Consider the following 15,247-nt stretch of genomic DNA (forward strand, 5'->3'; position numbering starts at 1 on the left):
AACTGATTTCAGGCACGCAGGCAGAGCCTGGGACACTGGGTCTAGAGTAATAGAAAAATAAGCGCAAGGCTTGTGTTTTCCTGCTTGATCTTGTGTAAGGACAGATAATGCTGTTCCATCTCGTTCAGTGACAAAAAGCGTAAAAGGTTTGCTGTAACAAGGAGTCGCTAGAACTGGTGCTTGACATAAGGCTCTTTTTAATTCTTCAAATGCCAATGTATGTTCTTGTGTCCAAGGGAGGACAGTCGAAGATGCTGCCTCCTGTGTTGTCAACTGTATGAGTGGTTTGGCTAGATAGGCATACTGGGGAATCCATTGTCTGCAATATGAAGTGAGGCCAATGAAGGCCCGTACTTCCTTTTGTTTCTTGGGCTTTGAAAGGTTAGCAATTAACTGAATGCGTTGTTGTGACAGCTATCTACCCCTCTTGGACAGCAAGTGTCCAAGGTATACCACTTGCTGTGCACAGAATTGCAACTTCGAAGGGGACACTTTGTGCCCCTTGTCTGCCAAAAAGTGTAAAACTGACAGTGATGCATTTTCTCAGTCTGGTTCTGATCGTGCTGTGATTAGGATGTCGTCTACATACTGGAGCAGTGCAGTGTTGGTAGGCATATGAATACTGTCCAGTTGTCTTTTTAATGCTTGGATGTAAATGCTAGGACTTTCTGTAAAACCTTGAGGAGCTCTCGTAAATTTAAAGCTGCGTCCATTTAAACTGAATCCGAAGAGGTACTGACTATCTGGATGAATTGGAACACTAAAGAAGGCATTCTTCAAGTCAATTACAGTAAAGAACGTTGCCTCAGAATCAATAGCAGTCAGTAATGAAGAAATGTCGGGGACCACTGGGTATTGAGGGACTATACATTTGTTCAATTCTCGAAGGTCAATAACTAGTCTGTAAACAGGTGGTGCATTAGGGTCTGTTCGTTTAAGAATAGGGATGACAGGTGAATTACATACATTCGAGTCAGTCTCCACTACCACTCCTTGTGCAATGAGCTCGTCAACAATTTTCAGTAAGGCTACTACGGCATCAGGTGGTAACTTGTATTGTCGGATACGTGGTAGTACTACTCCTGTCTTGAGAGTGACACGGTGTGGTGTAATGTGCATGTAACCTACGTCAGTCGGACCTTGTGCCCATAGATGTTGTGGTACATTCTGGAGTCTGTGGTCAAAATCCTTTAACACATAATGTCCCTTAAAATCACGTAAGAACAGTCGTACTCCTTCCGGAGAACAACATATAACTGCTCCTAGTTCTTTCAATGTCTTTATACCAAGCAAGTTTTCTGGACATGACTTAGTAAGTAGCAAGTCTGTGGTACGTGACAATGGACCAACTCCTAGGGAAACTGGTTTCGACACTTCATTAACAATAGGCTTTCCTGAAAATCCCAGGGAAACATTCTGTGAGCCTGAAAGGGGTGCCCCTGGAACCTCGTCATGACTGATGGTAGTTCTGCTCGCCCCTGTGTCAATCAGAAATTTTCTGTCCTTTCCCAATACACATACAAACAAAGGAAGAGTGTCCGTCAGTGAGGCGTGGGTGTGATCAAGATAGCACGTATTAATATGAGGCCAGCTGTAGTTGGTCAATACACTGGGCTAACTTTCTAGAAAAAACAAATTATTTCTTCAAGAAACCCTCACTCACCCTAGTGGTGACATGCTTCATCATCGGGTCCACTCGGGAGATCGAGTACCTCCCGAGTGTGCTACGACGCCAGGAGACTGCGGAGCGGGTTGTTGTGAGAGTGATACAATACACAACTATGTACATAGGGACCCTCTTGATCTACAGGCACCTCAATATGGGGCAAGCCAACTTCCCTCTCTAGGCTGTTTCATGAGAACTGTTGGTATTCTGGATAGTCTGACTGCGTGTACTGATACATTTGTGTCGGGCAGTAACGGGTGGCGGTGGGGGTGGTAAGGTCGCTACTGTCTGGTTTGTGTTCTGTGGGGTGCTATTCTGCCTAGGAACGTGTGGTCGTTTTACAAAGTGACCTGGCTGTTTGCAATAATTACAGTTCCCAGTAACAAGTGTCGTGCCCTTTTTGTTCGCATTGGCAGGTACCGTTTGGGCAACCAGCACTTTCATTTTCGTATCTTTCATGCGTCTCTTTTCATGGTCCTGTTCCTCTCTAATTCTGTTCTGGTGATATTGTAACATTTGCAACATTTGCGAAGGGCTATTTGCTTGCCAAGTACTCTCAACCTTCAGTACTCTATTCTTGATCTGGGGTAAGGAATTCTCTACTAATTTGCTCACGAAAAGATGAGGATATGACTCGCTACTGGGCTTAAGGCCACTATTAATAGAAAAACATTTCTCGAATCTAGAATAGAAATCACTCGTGTCCTCGTCTTGTTTCTGTTTACAGGCTGAAATAGCATCCCAGTCTTCCTTTTTAGTAATCAATAATCTCGGCAAAACCTGTATCAGGAGTTCAGGTAGTTCTTTAGCTTTTTCCCCAAGACCAACACCCGGGTGCCGGCCTTTATCCTCTGTTTCCAATGCTGCCCAACTTATCTTTTTCTCTCCCACCTCCCAGTCTTTTTCCTTAAGCTTTTCGTAAATACCAGCAGGCAACAGTACTTCCAATAATTTTATAATATCAGCGTACGTGTAATCTCCGATGCAGAGAATGTCTTTTAATTCTCGTGTGAAACCCCCCCGGGTCTTTATCATGGCAGGGCAACATCTTTTTCATTTCCAGTATTTCTATTTTTGTCAAGGGTGTGTAAACATACACTCGTTGAAGCTCACCCGCTTCATTTTTGACGGGATGCACCTCTCGTAGGGAGGCGTGGCTTGGATGCCGAGGAGATAGGCAGCGGGAGCCCGGAGCTCCGCGCCCGATCCTGAAAATCATCCTGAAAACCTGATCAGACCCCGATGAACCTGATATAATCCGATATTGGAAGGCGTCACGGAGGGTCCGGCGCCTGCAGCGGTCGACCAAAGGCCGTTCCCAGCCTGGGATTTGTGTCTGAAAGTTGGTATCAGGCGTGAAGTCGTCGAGCTAAGATGGCGGCGGTGGCCTGAAGAACGGGGACGACGGAGACACGAATCCGGACCCCTTACTGGGCTGCTCCTCTTTCCCGCTGAGGGGGTAGGTGGGCATTCCTAACCTCCTTCGGGGACCTAGGGCGGACATTGCACACACCGTCTGGAGCGGCTGGGAGTCGAACCTTGGTGGTGGAGGCGACAACATGGCGGCAACCCAGTGACGATGGCCCTGGCTCTCTGAGCACGATTGGCGCCGAACGGCTCAACGACCCATTAGAGGCCCTAACCCCAAGAGGCAGCTTTAGCCACGGAGTTTGGAGTGGTGCTCGAGGTGTGGAACGCAGTGGGCCTTCCTTCCACGGCTGTACGGGGACTCTCTGGAGGGCGTCGCCCGGTGGAGTGGGGAGCGGTGCAGTGACGATTTTGGAGGACATAACTCTTCCCAACACAGATGGGGAAGCTGAAAGGGAAGGGGGATGCTGCGACCGATACTGAGGCCGCGGAGGGAGCGGACCGGGACCAGTCGGCTCTTCAACGTATGCAAGACCGGATCTTGGAGGCCATCGCCACCACAAAGGACGCTTTGCAGCAGGACATAGCTCAAGTGGTGACAGGCCTGGTCCTCCTAAAAGCTGATCATGATAAGCTTAAGGACAGGGTGAAAGCTGTGGAAATTTCGGTTCAGGAATTGGCCCCGAGCCACGCAGCGGTGAAGGCACAGATGGCGGATGTGATGGACCGGCTGAAGGTGCTGGAACGGAGGGCCGAGGACGCGGAAAACCGAAATAGACGCAACAACGTGCGCCTCGTAGGCCTGCCGGAAAAAATTGAAGGAGACAATATGGTGGGCTATCTCGACAACTGGATACGGACTGAGGTGGCGCCGGAGGGCTTGTCCCCCTTTTTCTCCCTTGAACGGGCACATAGGGTGCCAGCGCGTCCGCCAGCCCCGGGCCTCCCACCTCGCCCGGTGGTGTTCAGGTTGCTCCACTACAGAGACAGAGACTGGTTGTTGCAAAGAGCGAGGGAAGCAGGTCCTTTCCAGGTGGACAATAACAGGGTCACTATGTTCCCAGATTACACGTTTGAGACTCAAAAGCTCAGGGCCGGTTTCCTGTCCCTTAAGCGGGAGCTCCGTAATGAGGGCATTAAGTATTCCCTGCTCTTCCCATCGAAGTTGAGAGTGGTGGTGGATGATCAGGCAATCTTCTTTACATCCTCGGCGGATGCCTGGGCCTGGTGGGACACCTATAAAGCGGGAACAGATGGCGCCAAGATCAGAGAGGAGGCGGCTAAACTGGCACAACCGATCAGGAAATCTCAACGGACCCGGAAGAACCGCCAGAGGACCGGCAGGCCTTCGGTGTCGCAAACGGAGGCGGTGAGGCAGGCGGCCCTGCAGGCAGTGGTGAACTTATCCAACAGCACTAGAACTCAGTCCGGGAAGGGCACGGACTCGGAGGACCCAGGCACGGGGTCGGAGACGGGACTCTCGGAATTTGGCGGAGCCAAAGGCCCTATAGTGACGCCACAGACTTCGGAGGAGATCCTTGAGGCGTGATACACTGGACAGGAGGAGCGGACTTGCTGGATTGACGCTGGAGCGTTGGGCCCGTGGTAGCGGGACACTGTTAATTGAGGTTTTGGGGCGCTATAATGTGGGGATTGTGGGGCGGAGTGTGCGGGACTGATTTGCTTTTACGAACCTTTCGCATCGATCCGCGCCCTACTGACCCTTATGGTCATCGCAGTGGAGACTGCGAATTTCGTAGCCATTCTTTGAGGGGTGGTTGGGTGTGCTAGTTTGGATGGGGGTACTTCCGATTGAGGGGGGGCCTGTCCTGGGGGGGAGGGAATTGAGAGCGGTTGGGGTTGCTCTGGTTGTTGCTGTTGGTTGGGGGGCATGTTTTTCTGTTTGGAGAGGGTGGAGGAGACATCCCGTGGTCGAGGGACGTGCAGGGTCGATGATTTCTATTGTTCGGTCTAGATGGGCGAGGGGGAATGGCTAGTACTGGGGCTTTGAAATGTGTGTCCTGGAATGTGCGGGGTATGCAATCCATGACACGTAGGCACAAAGTTCAGGCATACCTCAAGCGTAGGGGGGTGCACATAGCGTTCCTGCAAGAGACGCATCTTAACAGGCAGGAAGGGATAGCCCTGCAGAGACGTGGAGGGGGCAGCTGTTTAACACGACGTTCTCAGCTTTTGCAAGGGGGACGCTGATTTGGATACGTGCGGGGGTCCCCTTCCAAGTCACTAAAACACTGGTGGATCCTGAGGGTAGATATGTGGCGGTGGAGGGGAGGTTGAGAGGCAGGGTGGTGTCCCTCTGTAGTGTGTATGCCCCCAATGTGGATTTGCCCGCATTTTTGTCCGCACTCTCGGGTAAACTGGCGGGCTACTTGGCGGGGCCGGTGCTACTAGGGGGGGATTTTAACTCGGTGGCAGATGTAGCTTTGGACAGGTCCCATCCCCCGCTGCGCGCGTCCCCAGCACATAGGGTGGCCAAGCGCAGACTGGAGTGGCAGGAGAGTTGGGCTCTTACAGATGCATGGAGGGCGTTGCACCCCACCACTAGGGATTACTCCTTTCACTCGCAATTGCACAATCTGCATGTTCGACTGGACGCGTTTTTGTGTTCATCACATGTGCTCCCCGCAGTGGGGGGGGCGGAATACTTGGCTCGGACGATGTCGGACCACAATCCTTTGTTGCTGTCCCTGAACTGGATGGTGGACGTTAACTGCGTACCAACATGGCGCCTGCAACCCGACACCCTAGATGACTTGTTATTTAAGGAGGCCCTTGGTGACTGTATAGAGCGTTATTTTGAGGAGAATTGTGGCTCCGCCTCCACGAGGGCGGTGGAGTGGGATGCGCTTAAGGTGGTGGTGCGAGGGCACTGTATTGGGCATACGGCTGGGGCCCGCAAGACTTTGATGGATGATCTAGATAAGGCGGAGAAGCGGTTGAGGGAATTGGAGAGGGGTCGCCCGAATCACCCTGAGTTACAGGAGGGGCTTAGTGGTGCTAGGGAGGCGCTGGCAGTGGAACTGGAGCGGTTGCGCAGCTTTGATCATAAAGCATACATGACGAAGGCGCATGCGGAAGGCGATAAGGCGGGGTCAATGCTGGCATGGCTTGCCAACCCAGTCAGGCGGGGTATGCCGATCATGATGATCCAGGAAATGGGGGAGGAGCCTTGCCATATCCAAACCGGGATACTGAATAAGTTCCGGGCGTATTATGAAGGTCTTTACAAGAGTGGAGAGACGGGGGGGGATGGACGAGTTGGGCGACTTCTTGGACGGGTTACAACTGCCGAGGGTGGAGGACTCGGAAGCAGAGGAGCTAGGTCGGCCCATTACGATCGGGGAGATAGGGTGTGCAGTGAAACAAATGGCCAGAAATAAGACCCCGGGTCTCGATGGCCTCCCGATCGAATTCTACAGTAAATATCTGGAATACCTTGCCCCCCAGCTGCAAGCAGTCTACAATGAGGCACAGTCGAGAGGTCGGCTCCCGGGCTCCATGTGTGAAGCCCTCATGGTCCCGCTGTTGAAGCCGGGCAGGGAAGGAGCGACTTTATCCTCCTACCGTCCGTTGTCCATGCTAACGACGGACTATAAAATCCTAAGTAAAATCCTTGCGAACAGGCTACTGATACACATGACTGGCCTTGTTCATCGGGACCAATGCGGCTTTATCCCGACACGTAACACCACTCACAATATCCGTAGGCTCACGAGATTGATAGGGGCCGACTGGCCGGACGCCAGCTCTCCATTTGTTCTCTCTATTGACATCGAGAAGGCCTTCGACAGTCTTGAATGGGGATACTTGTATGAGGTGATGCGGCGCTTCGGGCTGGGAGATGGCTACATAAATTGGACTAGGGTCCTGTACACCGGCGCGGTAGCTAGAGTTCGGGTTGGCACTTTGATCTCGAGGCAGTACCTCGTCCGGCGAGGCACCAGACAGGGGTGCTCCCTTTCCCCTCTCTTGTTTGCTCTGGCGATGGAACCCCTTGCTATGGAGGCCAGGTCGTGCCGCCACTACACCGGATTGTTATATAGGGACAGGCCACACCTCATCTCACTATACGCGGATGATTTGCTGATGTACTTAGCAAACGCAGGCTCTGAGCTTTTAGGGGCGAGACGGTTGCTGGAGCAGTTTGGGCGATTGTCGGGCCTGAGGGTCAATTGGCCTAAATCATGCCTATTCCCCATGAGATTGGGAGTACCATGCCCACTCACGGCGCAGGAACTCCGGTGGGAACCGCGCTGTTTGCATTATCTGGGAGTCTATGTCTACCACACCCCGGCGGATATGCTGGAGGGCAACATCACCCGTTGTGTCAACGCTCTGCGAGGGAGCATGGATTTTTGGTCCACACTGCCGCTTTCTCTGGCTGGTCGGATCTCCCTGCTTAAGATGGTAGCTCTGCCCAGGCTGTTGTATTATTTCAGGATGCTCCCGGTGTGGATCCCAAGCTCTGTTTTCAGACGCCTGAGGTCTCTGGTCATAGGATTCCTGTGGGGCACAGGGAGGAGGCGTATAGCGCTGGACACCCTAATGCGCCCTAAGGATGAGGGAGGCTTAGCGGTGCCTGATTTTGAAGGGTATTATCTAGCAGCGCAGTTGCAAGTCTTCACTCAGGAGATCGCGAGAGTGTACAGAGGCCCTGAGGAAGCCAGAGAAGAAGGTACCCCGCGACATGTGCTGGCGTACATTACACTGCACCAGAAGCTCTTAGTTAGGGACCTGACGGTGAAGGAGCAGGCATTCCGACTCTGCTGGAATCGGGCACGTAAACGAGCGGGGGTCCGCCTTATGTATGCCCCTGAAATCCCGTTGGGGATGGTTACGGCCCTCCCTCACGGAGGGGACTGGTCACGCCTGCTGGGGTGGGAGGAGGCCGGGATCCAAATGCTGGGCGACTTGTACGAGGATGGGGCACTGCTGCCATTCCGGGAGCTGCAGGAGCGGTTTGACCTACCGCGGGGCGACTACTTGTTGCACGCGGCGGTCACGAGCGCCATGCAGGCTCATTGGGGGGAAGGCTTGCAGGAGCCAGGTATCTCAATGGCGTGTCAATACACGATGATGGCAGCCGGGACCTTCAAGGCCGTCACCTGCTTATACTCCAGGATGCTGCGGGAAGCTCTACAGCCTCTAGCGGCTCTGAAAGCTAAGTGGGAGTTGGACCTCCAACTGGAGATCCCTGATACGACCTGGGGCCAGCTGCTGCGACGAGCGCGGAAAAGTTCGAGAAACGCCAGGTTTCAGTTAATCCATTTTTACATCATACATAGGGCATACCTCACACCGGGGAAAGTACGACAATACTTTGGGGTGGAACACGCTGCCTGCCCCAGGTGCAACACAGTTGGTGCAGATTTGGGTCACATGTTATGGGATTGCCCTGCCTTAGGGGATTATTGGCAGGAGATTTGGAAGGCCCTCAATGGTGCCACAGACAGGGACATTCAGTACACGAAAGCAGTGGGGGTCCTCCATTGGTTTCCGCACACGCCTAGAAATAAGACTACCAGCAAATTCATAGACTTAGGGCTCATTCTGGCTAAGCGGGAGATAACGAGAAACTGGAAATCGAGGACGGGGCCCACATATAAGAGATGGTATAACGAATGCTTGCGGTGGGCGGCATGTGAAAGCACCTTGAGGTACCAGATGGCATGGAGAACGAATGATGAGAGGGCTATGGAGAGGGCGACTGCGTGGGAAATGATGGTGCAGGCGCTCCGAGATGCCGCCGATGAGGAGCAAGGAGAAGGGGAGGAGCTGGGTACTGCTAACCCCGTCACCTTACCGGGGGACACACCGTAGTGAATGTGTGAACTTCCTGAGCCACACTAGACGCTCTTTTTGACAGCGATTTAGCACAGAGTAACCAGACCACGGGGGGGGGGAAGTTATTGGAATTGGAGGGTTGTTGGGGATCGAAATTTTGGGGCAGGGGCGGGGTGAAAATTACAAAAGCAACCCATCTTTTCTTTTGCAATGTTGGCGTCAGACAATGTGAGATACGGCAAGTACTCTTAATGGTTGGGGGCTGAATTGTCCTTAATGAGAGGGCGGGCCGCCTAGTAAGGGATGCGGTGTACAATGTACTTTCTTGCTCTATGTTGAATTGCAGATTGATTCGACTGTCTGTACATGTATATTGGTGATGCAATAAAAACGAAGTTAAAAAAAAAAAATGCACCTCTCGTAGGGGATTCTGTCTGTCTATGTACAAGTTCTTTCTGTCGTGGTGTGGGGCAGGAAGCATGCATGTGGTCAGGGAAGTCAAGTACTTATGTCGTTGGTCCAGAATGACATTAATTAGATCAGTACCTAGGCCTGTCCATCTGTCTAGTAGGATATCGTCCAGTAATTTATACAATGGACCGGGATCAGAATATTGATTCTCGTATAACGTGATCAAATGTTGAACCATGTAAATACCGGCCAAACGCTGTTCGTTCGGCGGAAGGCTCAAAAAGGTCTGAGCCACTATATCACTGCTATATATGTTAGAATTAGACACCCATTGGACGGCTGACCGGACCAATTCCTGTTCGTGTGGAGTGTGGGGTCTCTCGCTCTCTACCCGTCGTTTCAGAGCTTTTTCGGTAGCTTGGAATAGATTTTCAAGGGAAAATCTTTCTTTTATAGAATGTCCCTGTTTACGGTAGTCGAGACACTTGGGCCTGTCAAACTGTCTTGCTTTGCCTACGTAATTCATCTTGTCCTTTTCCTCGTTTTCTGGGTCAACATCTTCCGATGATGACTCATACTGCCCGTCAGACTCTTCCTTGTGTATTTCTACGATCGCCTTTCGTATTTTCCTGTACATACTTTCTGTCTGTCCCTGTTTATCATGCCGACCGGCAGCTATGTTATCACTCCACTCCATCAGTCCTTTCTTTACCTCCTTGTCTGGTTTGTCTTGTTCCCTGATCAGACAGTTAATCAAAAAACGTAAAATGAAGTTCTTAACCTCCACCTTTCTTTGTTCCATGGCCTCTTCTATACTCTCGGGTCCCTCCCCCGTTCTAAAGAAATGGTATATTTTATCTAGGTGTTCCTTCATGCCTGGTAATGTGATCAAATAGTCGGTGGCGTGTCTTAATCTTAGTGAACACACGAGCATTGCACCTTCTCCTGGTACTGGATCATATATACAACGTGGGATCGTTACACCTACATACTTAAATGGTGTTGATGTCAGTTGTGGCGTACGTGGTGGCCCTAGCCCTAACGGTGTTCGTGTCGCTGGCGGAGTTCGTGGCGTTTGCGGTGGCCCCATCGGTGTTCGTGGCATTGGCGGTGACCCCCCTCCCACTGCCCCGGGCCCTACGTCGTCTTTCACGATCTGCTGGAGCGGAAGCTGTTGGAGCTGAGCCGCTGGTGGGGGCGGAGGGAACTCTGCGTTCACATAGTCTGGTACGGGCTCTTCTAGATACGAGGAAATAAAAGCCTCTGAGGCTGTCGGCTTTGTTCTACGGACTCTAAAGGGTACAGGTGGTGGCGTATGCGACCTACGCGATTTTTCTGAGGGGGTCACTTTAGCTAGTTCTTCTGAGAGGACGGGATAAATACCAGCAACGAGGGCATTTCTTTCTCTTTCAGCCTGTTCTGCCTTGACCCGTTCCCCCTCCTCCCGCAGTTCTTTTTCTTTGGCTTTTTCCGCTGCTTGTTTACTTCCCTCTGCTTGGTGGAATTCTTTCTCTGCCCTCCTATGTGACTCTTTACGCCATAACTCAATGGCATCTTTCTGAGACGGTCTTACTTTCCTTTTCCACAGCGCTTCCTCTACTTTCATAATGCATTCAGAATCCCATGTTCCTGAAGCAGGCCATCTGTACTTCTCCTCTAAATCCTTCGTGTAATCTACCCATAAGTCTAAAAACAATATGGCATCTAGCCCATGTTTGTTATACATGAAATGTCCAGGTGTGTCTCTAGGCGGGACGGGAACTGACTCCTCGAGTATTCCTTTCTCGGTCCCTATCTGACGTAATTTCGAAAACAGTGGCATGTTGGAACTGTCTTAACGGAAAACACAATATACACCAAAATAGACTGACTGAAACAACCATTCACACTACAACACTAAAACAATAAAACAGATACATTCTAACTAATACATGGAAAAAAACATGAACTCGAAAACAGTTAACTTTATGCACTGGGATACAGTACAGCCATACCGGTCTCGTAAAGAGACACGTCTTTACCGCGCCCACCGAAATGGACACGTCTTTACCGTGCCTGTGTGAACAGACACGTCTTTACCGAGATCAAATAAATGAACCCGTCTTGAACTTTATGCGTTCCCTGTAACGGTACTCACCGGGAAGCAGAACTTGAAGGCCTCGGAAACTTGGTACTGCGTGAACTCGATACTGCGATACTGCGCATGCGGCTCGGAACAGGTGGGCCTCTGGAAACCTCGGACCTTGCTCTCTCACGGCTTGGGCTCTGGTCGGGATGATCCGCAATCCTCACCGCCTCGTGTGGATGCCTGGGCTCTATCTCTGCAGACGGGGTTCTGTTTACCCTCTTCACTAAGCAGGAATGTGATTCTGTGGAGCAAGTAGATAACTGGGTGCAAAATACTGTCTTGGCAGGCCGGGCTGGGCCAGAAGTATGCGAAAGGTCAGGGATACGTAGCTGAGCTGCAGCTTTCAGAGTGTCTGGAGGCAAGGAACCTGAGGCTCAGGCTGAGCCACAAAACGGGTTCATCTCGACTTTTATTAAACGCGCACAATGCAAATACATTGGCAACATAGGCCTCTGTGCAGAATTAACATTTCTTTCATGGAGGACTTGGTAACTGACAATCTAATGTGGGACGGAAATACAGGGGCATTATTATTACAGGCATGAGAGGGAAAAATGCATGGGTGACATGCGCATGCACTAAACGTGGGGTACACACAGGGGACACATTGGCCATATAAAATTTCTATTTCCTCAAAGTACACAGAAATGCGTTCTCTAACTCCCAGCTTCCGCCTCAAGAGTCTACTCACTATCACCGCGTTGCAGATGCTTCAGCTCTATATGTAGTGCTGGGCCTAATCGCCCTAAACACTAGCCCGCTGAGCCTGTGGTACGCCCAATATGGCGCCTGAAGAGAGATTGGTCGGGCCTAGTCCCGCATTCCAGAGGCCCTTAATCGGCTACTGGGAACAGCATGGACTGTCTGGGCGTGTAGAGGGGGAGGTAGGGGCAGAGCGTTATTTTTAAAATACCATTGCAACAGCACAGCGTTTAATGAATGTTATTAAAAAATGCCACACAGTGAAAGTTTAAAGCCACACAAATTTAGAATTACGATCGACTAATGGTGCAAAATAAATGAGGTGAGACGATAATTTGACACAAGGTAATTGCAAGGTTTTACTTGAATGAGGGGTTCTGAGTGACATCAAATTGACAACAAGCATTTGTAATGCAATCGATCTCGCCTTTGGCACCTTGTCTGTATTTTGCTATGCAGCACATTAGCCTGGGTGCTGAAACATCTACTGTGCTTTAAAATGGAGGGAAAGTAAGCACCAAACTGCATGACACGCCAGGTATGGGAACATATGGAGAGAAATATTGCCTTTCAGTGGGAAATGGTATAGTCCATAGCTCTGTTTTTAATATAAAAGCAGGGCCCTCGGTGGTTATATCACTGAAATACAAGATTTAAAAAAATATATTATTGTCTATGGGTTCTCGTGGAAGACAACTTCTATGGAATGCTAAAGTGATTCTGGTATTTTACTAACCTCTGCAGCCCACTGGACATTTTCAGAAATACCAAGTCAAACGGCAATAAACCATGATCATCTCACTGCGCAGATAATTGAACATTACCTATTTAGGAGGCTTAACGTCAAATAATCTGTAAAAATACATTCCAAACTTTCTTTCGGATCTCAGTGGCAAGCAACTAATCTACGAGTCGCCCACGCACTAGTCACTCAAATATCATGTAAACTGTGCCGCCTCTCTGTTCATGGGCCAATTCATAAACTGCAGCTGTGCACGTGCAATCAATCCCTAATGTTGTGCTAAAAAGAGACTAGGAAGTTATCAGGACTGCTCCCCTATAGCATTCCTCTTTTGTCAACTTGATGAGCTGTCAAATTCCAGGCCTCAAATTTTCACTCTTGCCGCACGTGCACAGGACCTTGTGCTCAGCATCATGGCCACGTTGATGGCAAAGGAAATACACATCTGTGCACTGTGGTCCAGGGGCATCTTGTACTTACCCCGACTGCTTGAAAATCTTCCCAAAGCTGAAAGCCTCCACGTAGACAGCCAGCCAGCAGTTTTTACTCACTCCAGCACCTTGGAGATGAGAGGAACGCTACACATCCCAGGAGCTCTCTGCAAAGGACAGAGCAGAGGCAGCAAGAGGGATTCGCCCCTAAATCTTTGGGGACAGGCTTTAAGGATAGTAGCATCCTTCGACCCCGACCTGAAAGTCTACAGAGGAATAATAAATAATAAATAATATGAAACTTGTAATGCGCTCGGCTTACCGGCGCAACAGACCAGAAGGAGAGACTCAGCTAATCACTACCGAGGAAACAAGTGGGTCTTAAGCAGTTTCCTAAATGGTAGGATCTTGGGTTCTGAGAGAATCTTGAGGGGCAAAGAGTTCCAAAGAGAGGCCACCTGCACAGAGAAACGCCTGCCCCCAGACCGGGCTCTTCTTACTCTCGCTGACTGCAAAAGGTGTTTTTGATCCGAGCGCAACAGACGTGGGGGTTTGTAAGGACGGGCCATATTAGCAAGGATGGGAGGACCTTTACCATGTAAAATTTTGTGAGCTGTACATAGCGCTTTAAATTTCACCCGCTCCTTCACGGGGAGCCAGTGGAGCGCTTTAAGGGCCGGAGCAGCAGACTGCCTTCTGGGAACATCCATCAGGACTCTCGCAGCTGCATTTTGCACCTGTTGGAGGGTTTTAAAGGTGGCTTCGGGGGCACCGAGAAACAGCGCATTCCCATAATCGAGCCTCGATAGAATTAGGCCACGTATCAACAGCTTTCTTGCTGGATCGGGAAGCAGAGGTAACACCTTTCGGGCTGATCTCAGCAGACCAAAGCAAACCCCTGCGGTCTTCTTGGCATGAGTCCTGAAGGACAGATCTTCTTCCAACCATAATCCCAAGGAATTGATCTCCTTCTTGGGGGATGGTGGGTCACCAAGAGACCGGGGCCAACAGCTCGCAATGATGGAGGGACTGGAATTGGCCAGGAGTATAAGTTTGGTTTTACCTCCATTAAGCTTTAGGGCGGAGATGGACATCCAACGATAAACATTGGCGAGGCAGTCATGTAACACCTCAGGGTGTTCCGCCAACTGCGTGAGGCCCACCACCAGCTGAGTATCATCAGCATAGCTGATGATCTTCACCCCTGAAGGGGCGACCACTCTTTCAAGTGGAGTCATATATATATTAAATAAGGTAGGGCTCAGCGATGAGCCCTGCGGGACTCCACATTGAAGAGGGATTAGGGCAGATTGCTCTGACCCTTCCCAGACTTGGTAGAAACGGTCAGCGAGGAAAGATCCCAGCCATTTCAAAGCCGTCCCCGAGACACCTGCCTCTGACAGACGTTGGAGGAGCACCTGGTGACTCACGGTGTCAAAGGCAGCACTCAAGTCCAGGAGGATCACTGCCACTGACCCTCCTGTATCTAGAGTGCTCCTTGCCTCCTCCACTACTGCCAGCAAGGCAGTGTCTGTTCCATGGCCGGGGCGGAAACCAGTCTGGGAGTCTCCTAGCAGGTGGTTAGACTCAAGATGGTGAGAGAGCTGACGGTTGACCAGCTTCTCAGCGATTTTTGAAAATCCAGGAAGAAGTGAAATTGGCCTGAAGTTGGTCAAGTTGGATGGATCCAGTCCTGGTTTTTTCAATAAGGCTTTCACCACAGCCTTTTTCCATCTCTGTGGCACTATGCCCTGAGCGAGTGAAAGGTTCATGAGGTCAGTCAAAGGAGTTGACAGGATGTTAGCCACGAGCTTAAGGTGTTTTATCGGGACTGGGTCACTCGGGGAGCCACTCTTCATCTCCAACAGGACTTTTGTAACCTCCTCTTCCGAGAAGGGGCCAAAGGATGTTAGCTCAGTCGGGCGATTTATAGAACTAATAACTGGTTCATGAGTTTGAGGGATAGTGGGTAAGGAGGATAATATTTTCTCTAT

General features: G+C 50.6%; 2 protein-coding genes across 2 annotated transcripts in view; one reads left to right on the plus strand and one right to left on the minus strand.

The window, feature by feature from the left end:
* The window catches only part of ANKDD1B (ankyrin repeat and death domain containing 1B), a 602,007-nt gene that overhangs the window by 218,031 nt on the left and 368,729 nt on the right, over positions 1-15,247 (minus strand). The window lies entirely within an intron of this gene.
* LOC147726716 (uncharacterized) overlaps positions 3,474-15,247 on the plus strand; it is a 31,201-nt gene continuing 19,427 nt past the window's right edge. The window contains exon 1 of the mRNA XM_086962735.1: positions 3,474-3,770. Coding sequence (XP_086818861.1) covers positions 3,474-3,770 — 297 coding nt within the window. The remainder of the gene's footprint in view (positions 3,771-15,247) is intronic.

Source organism: Lissotriton vulgaris, chromosome 3_1 (genome assembly GCF_964263255.1).
Source record: "Lissotriton vulgaris chromosome 3_1, aLisVul1.2, whole genome shotgun sequence".
NCBI classification, from domain to species: domain Eukaryota; kingdom Metazoa; phylum Chordata; class Amphibia; order Caudata; family Salamandridae; genus Lissotriton; species Lissotriton vulgaris.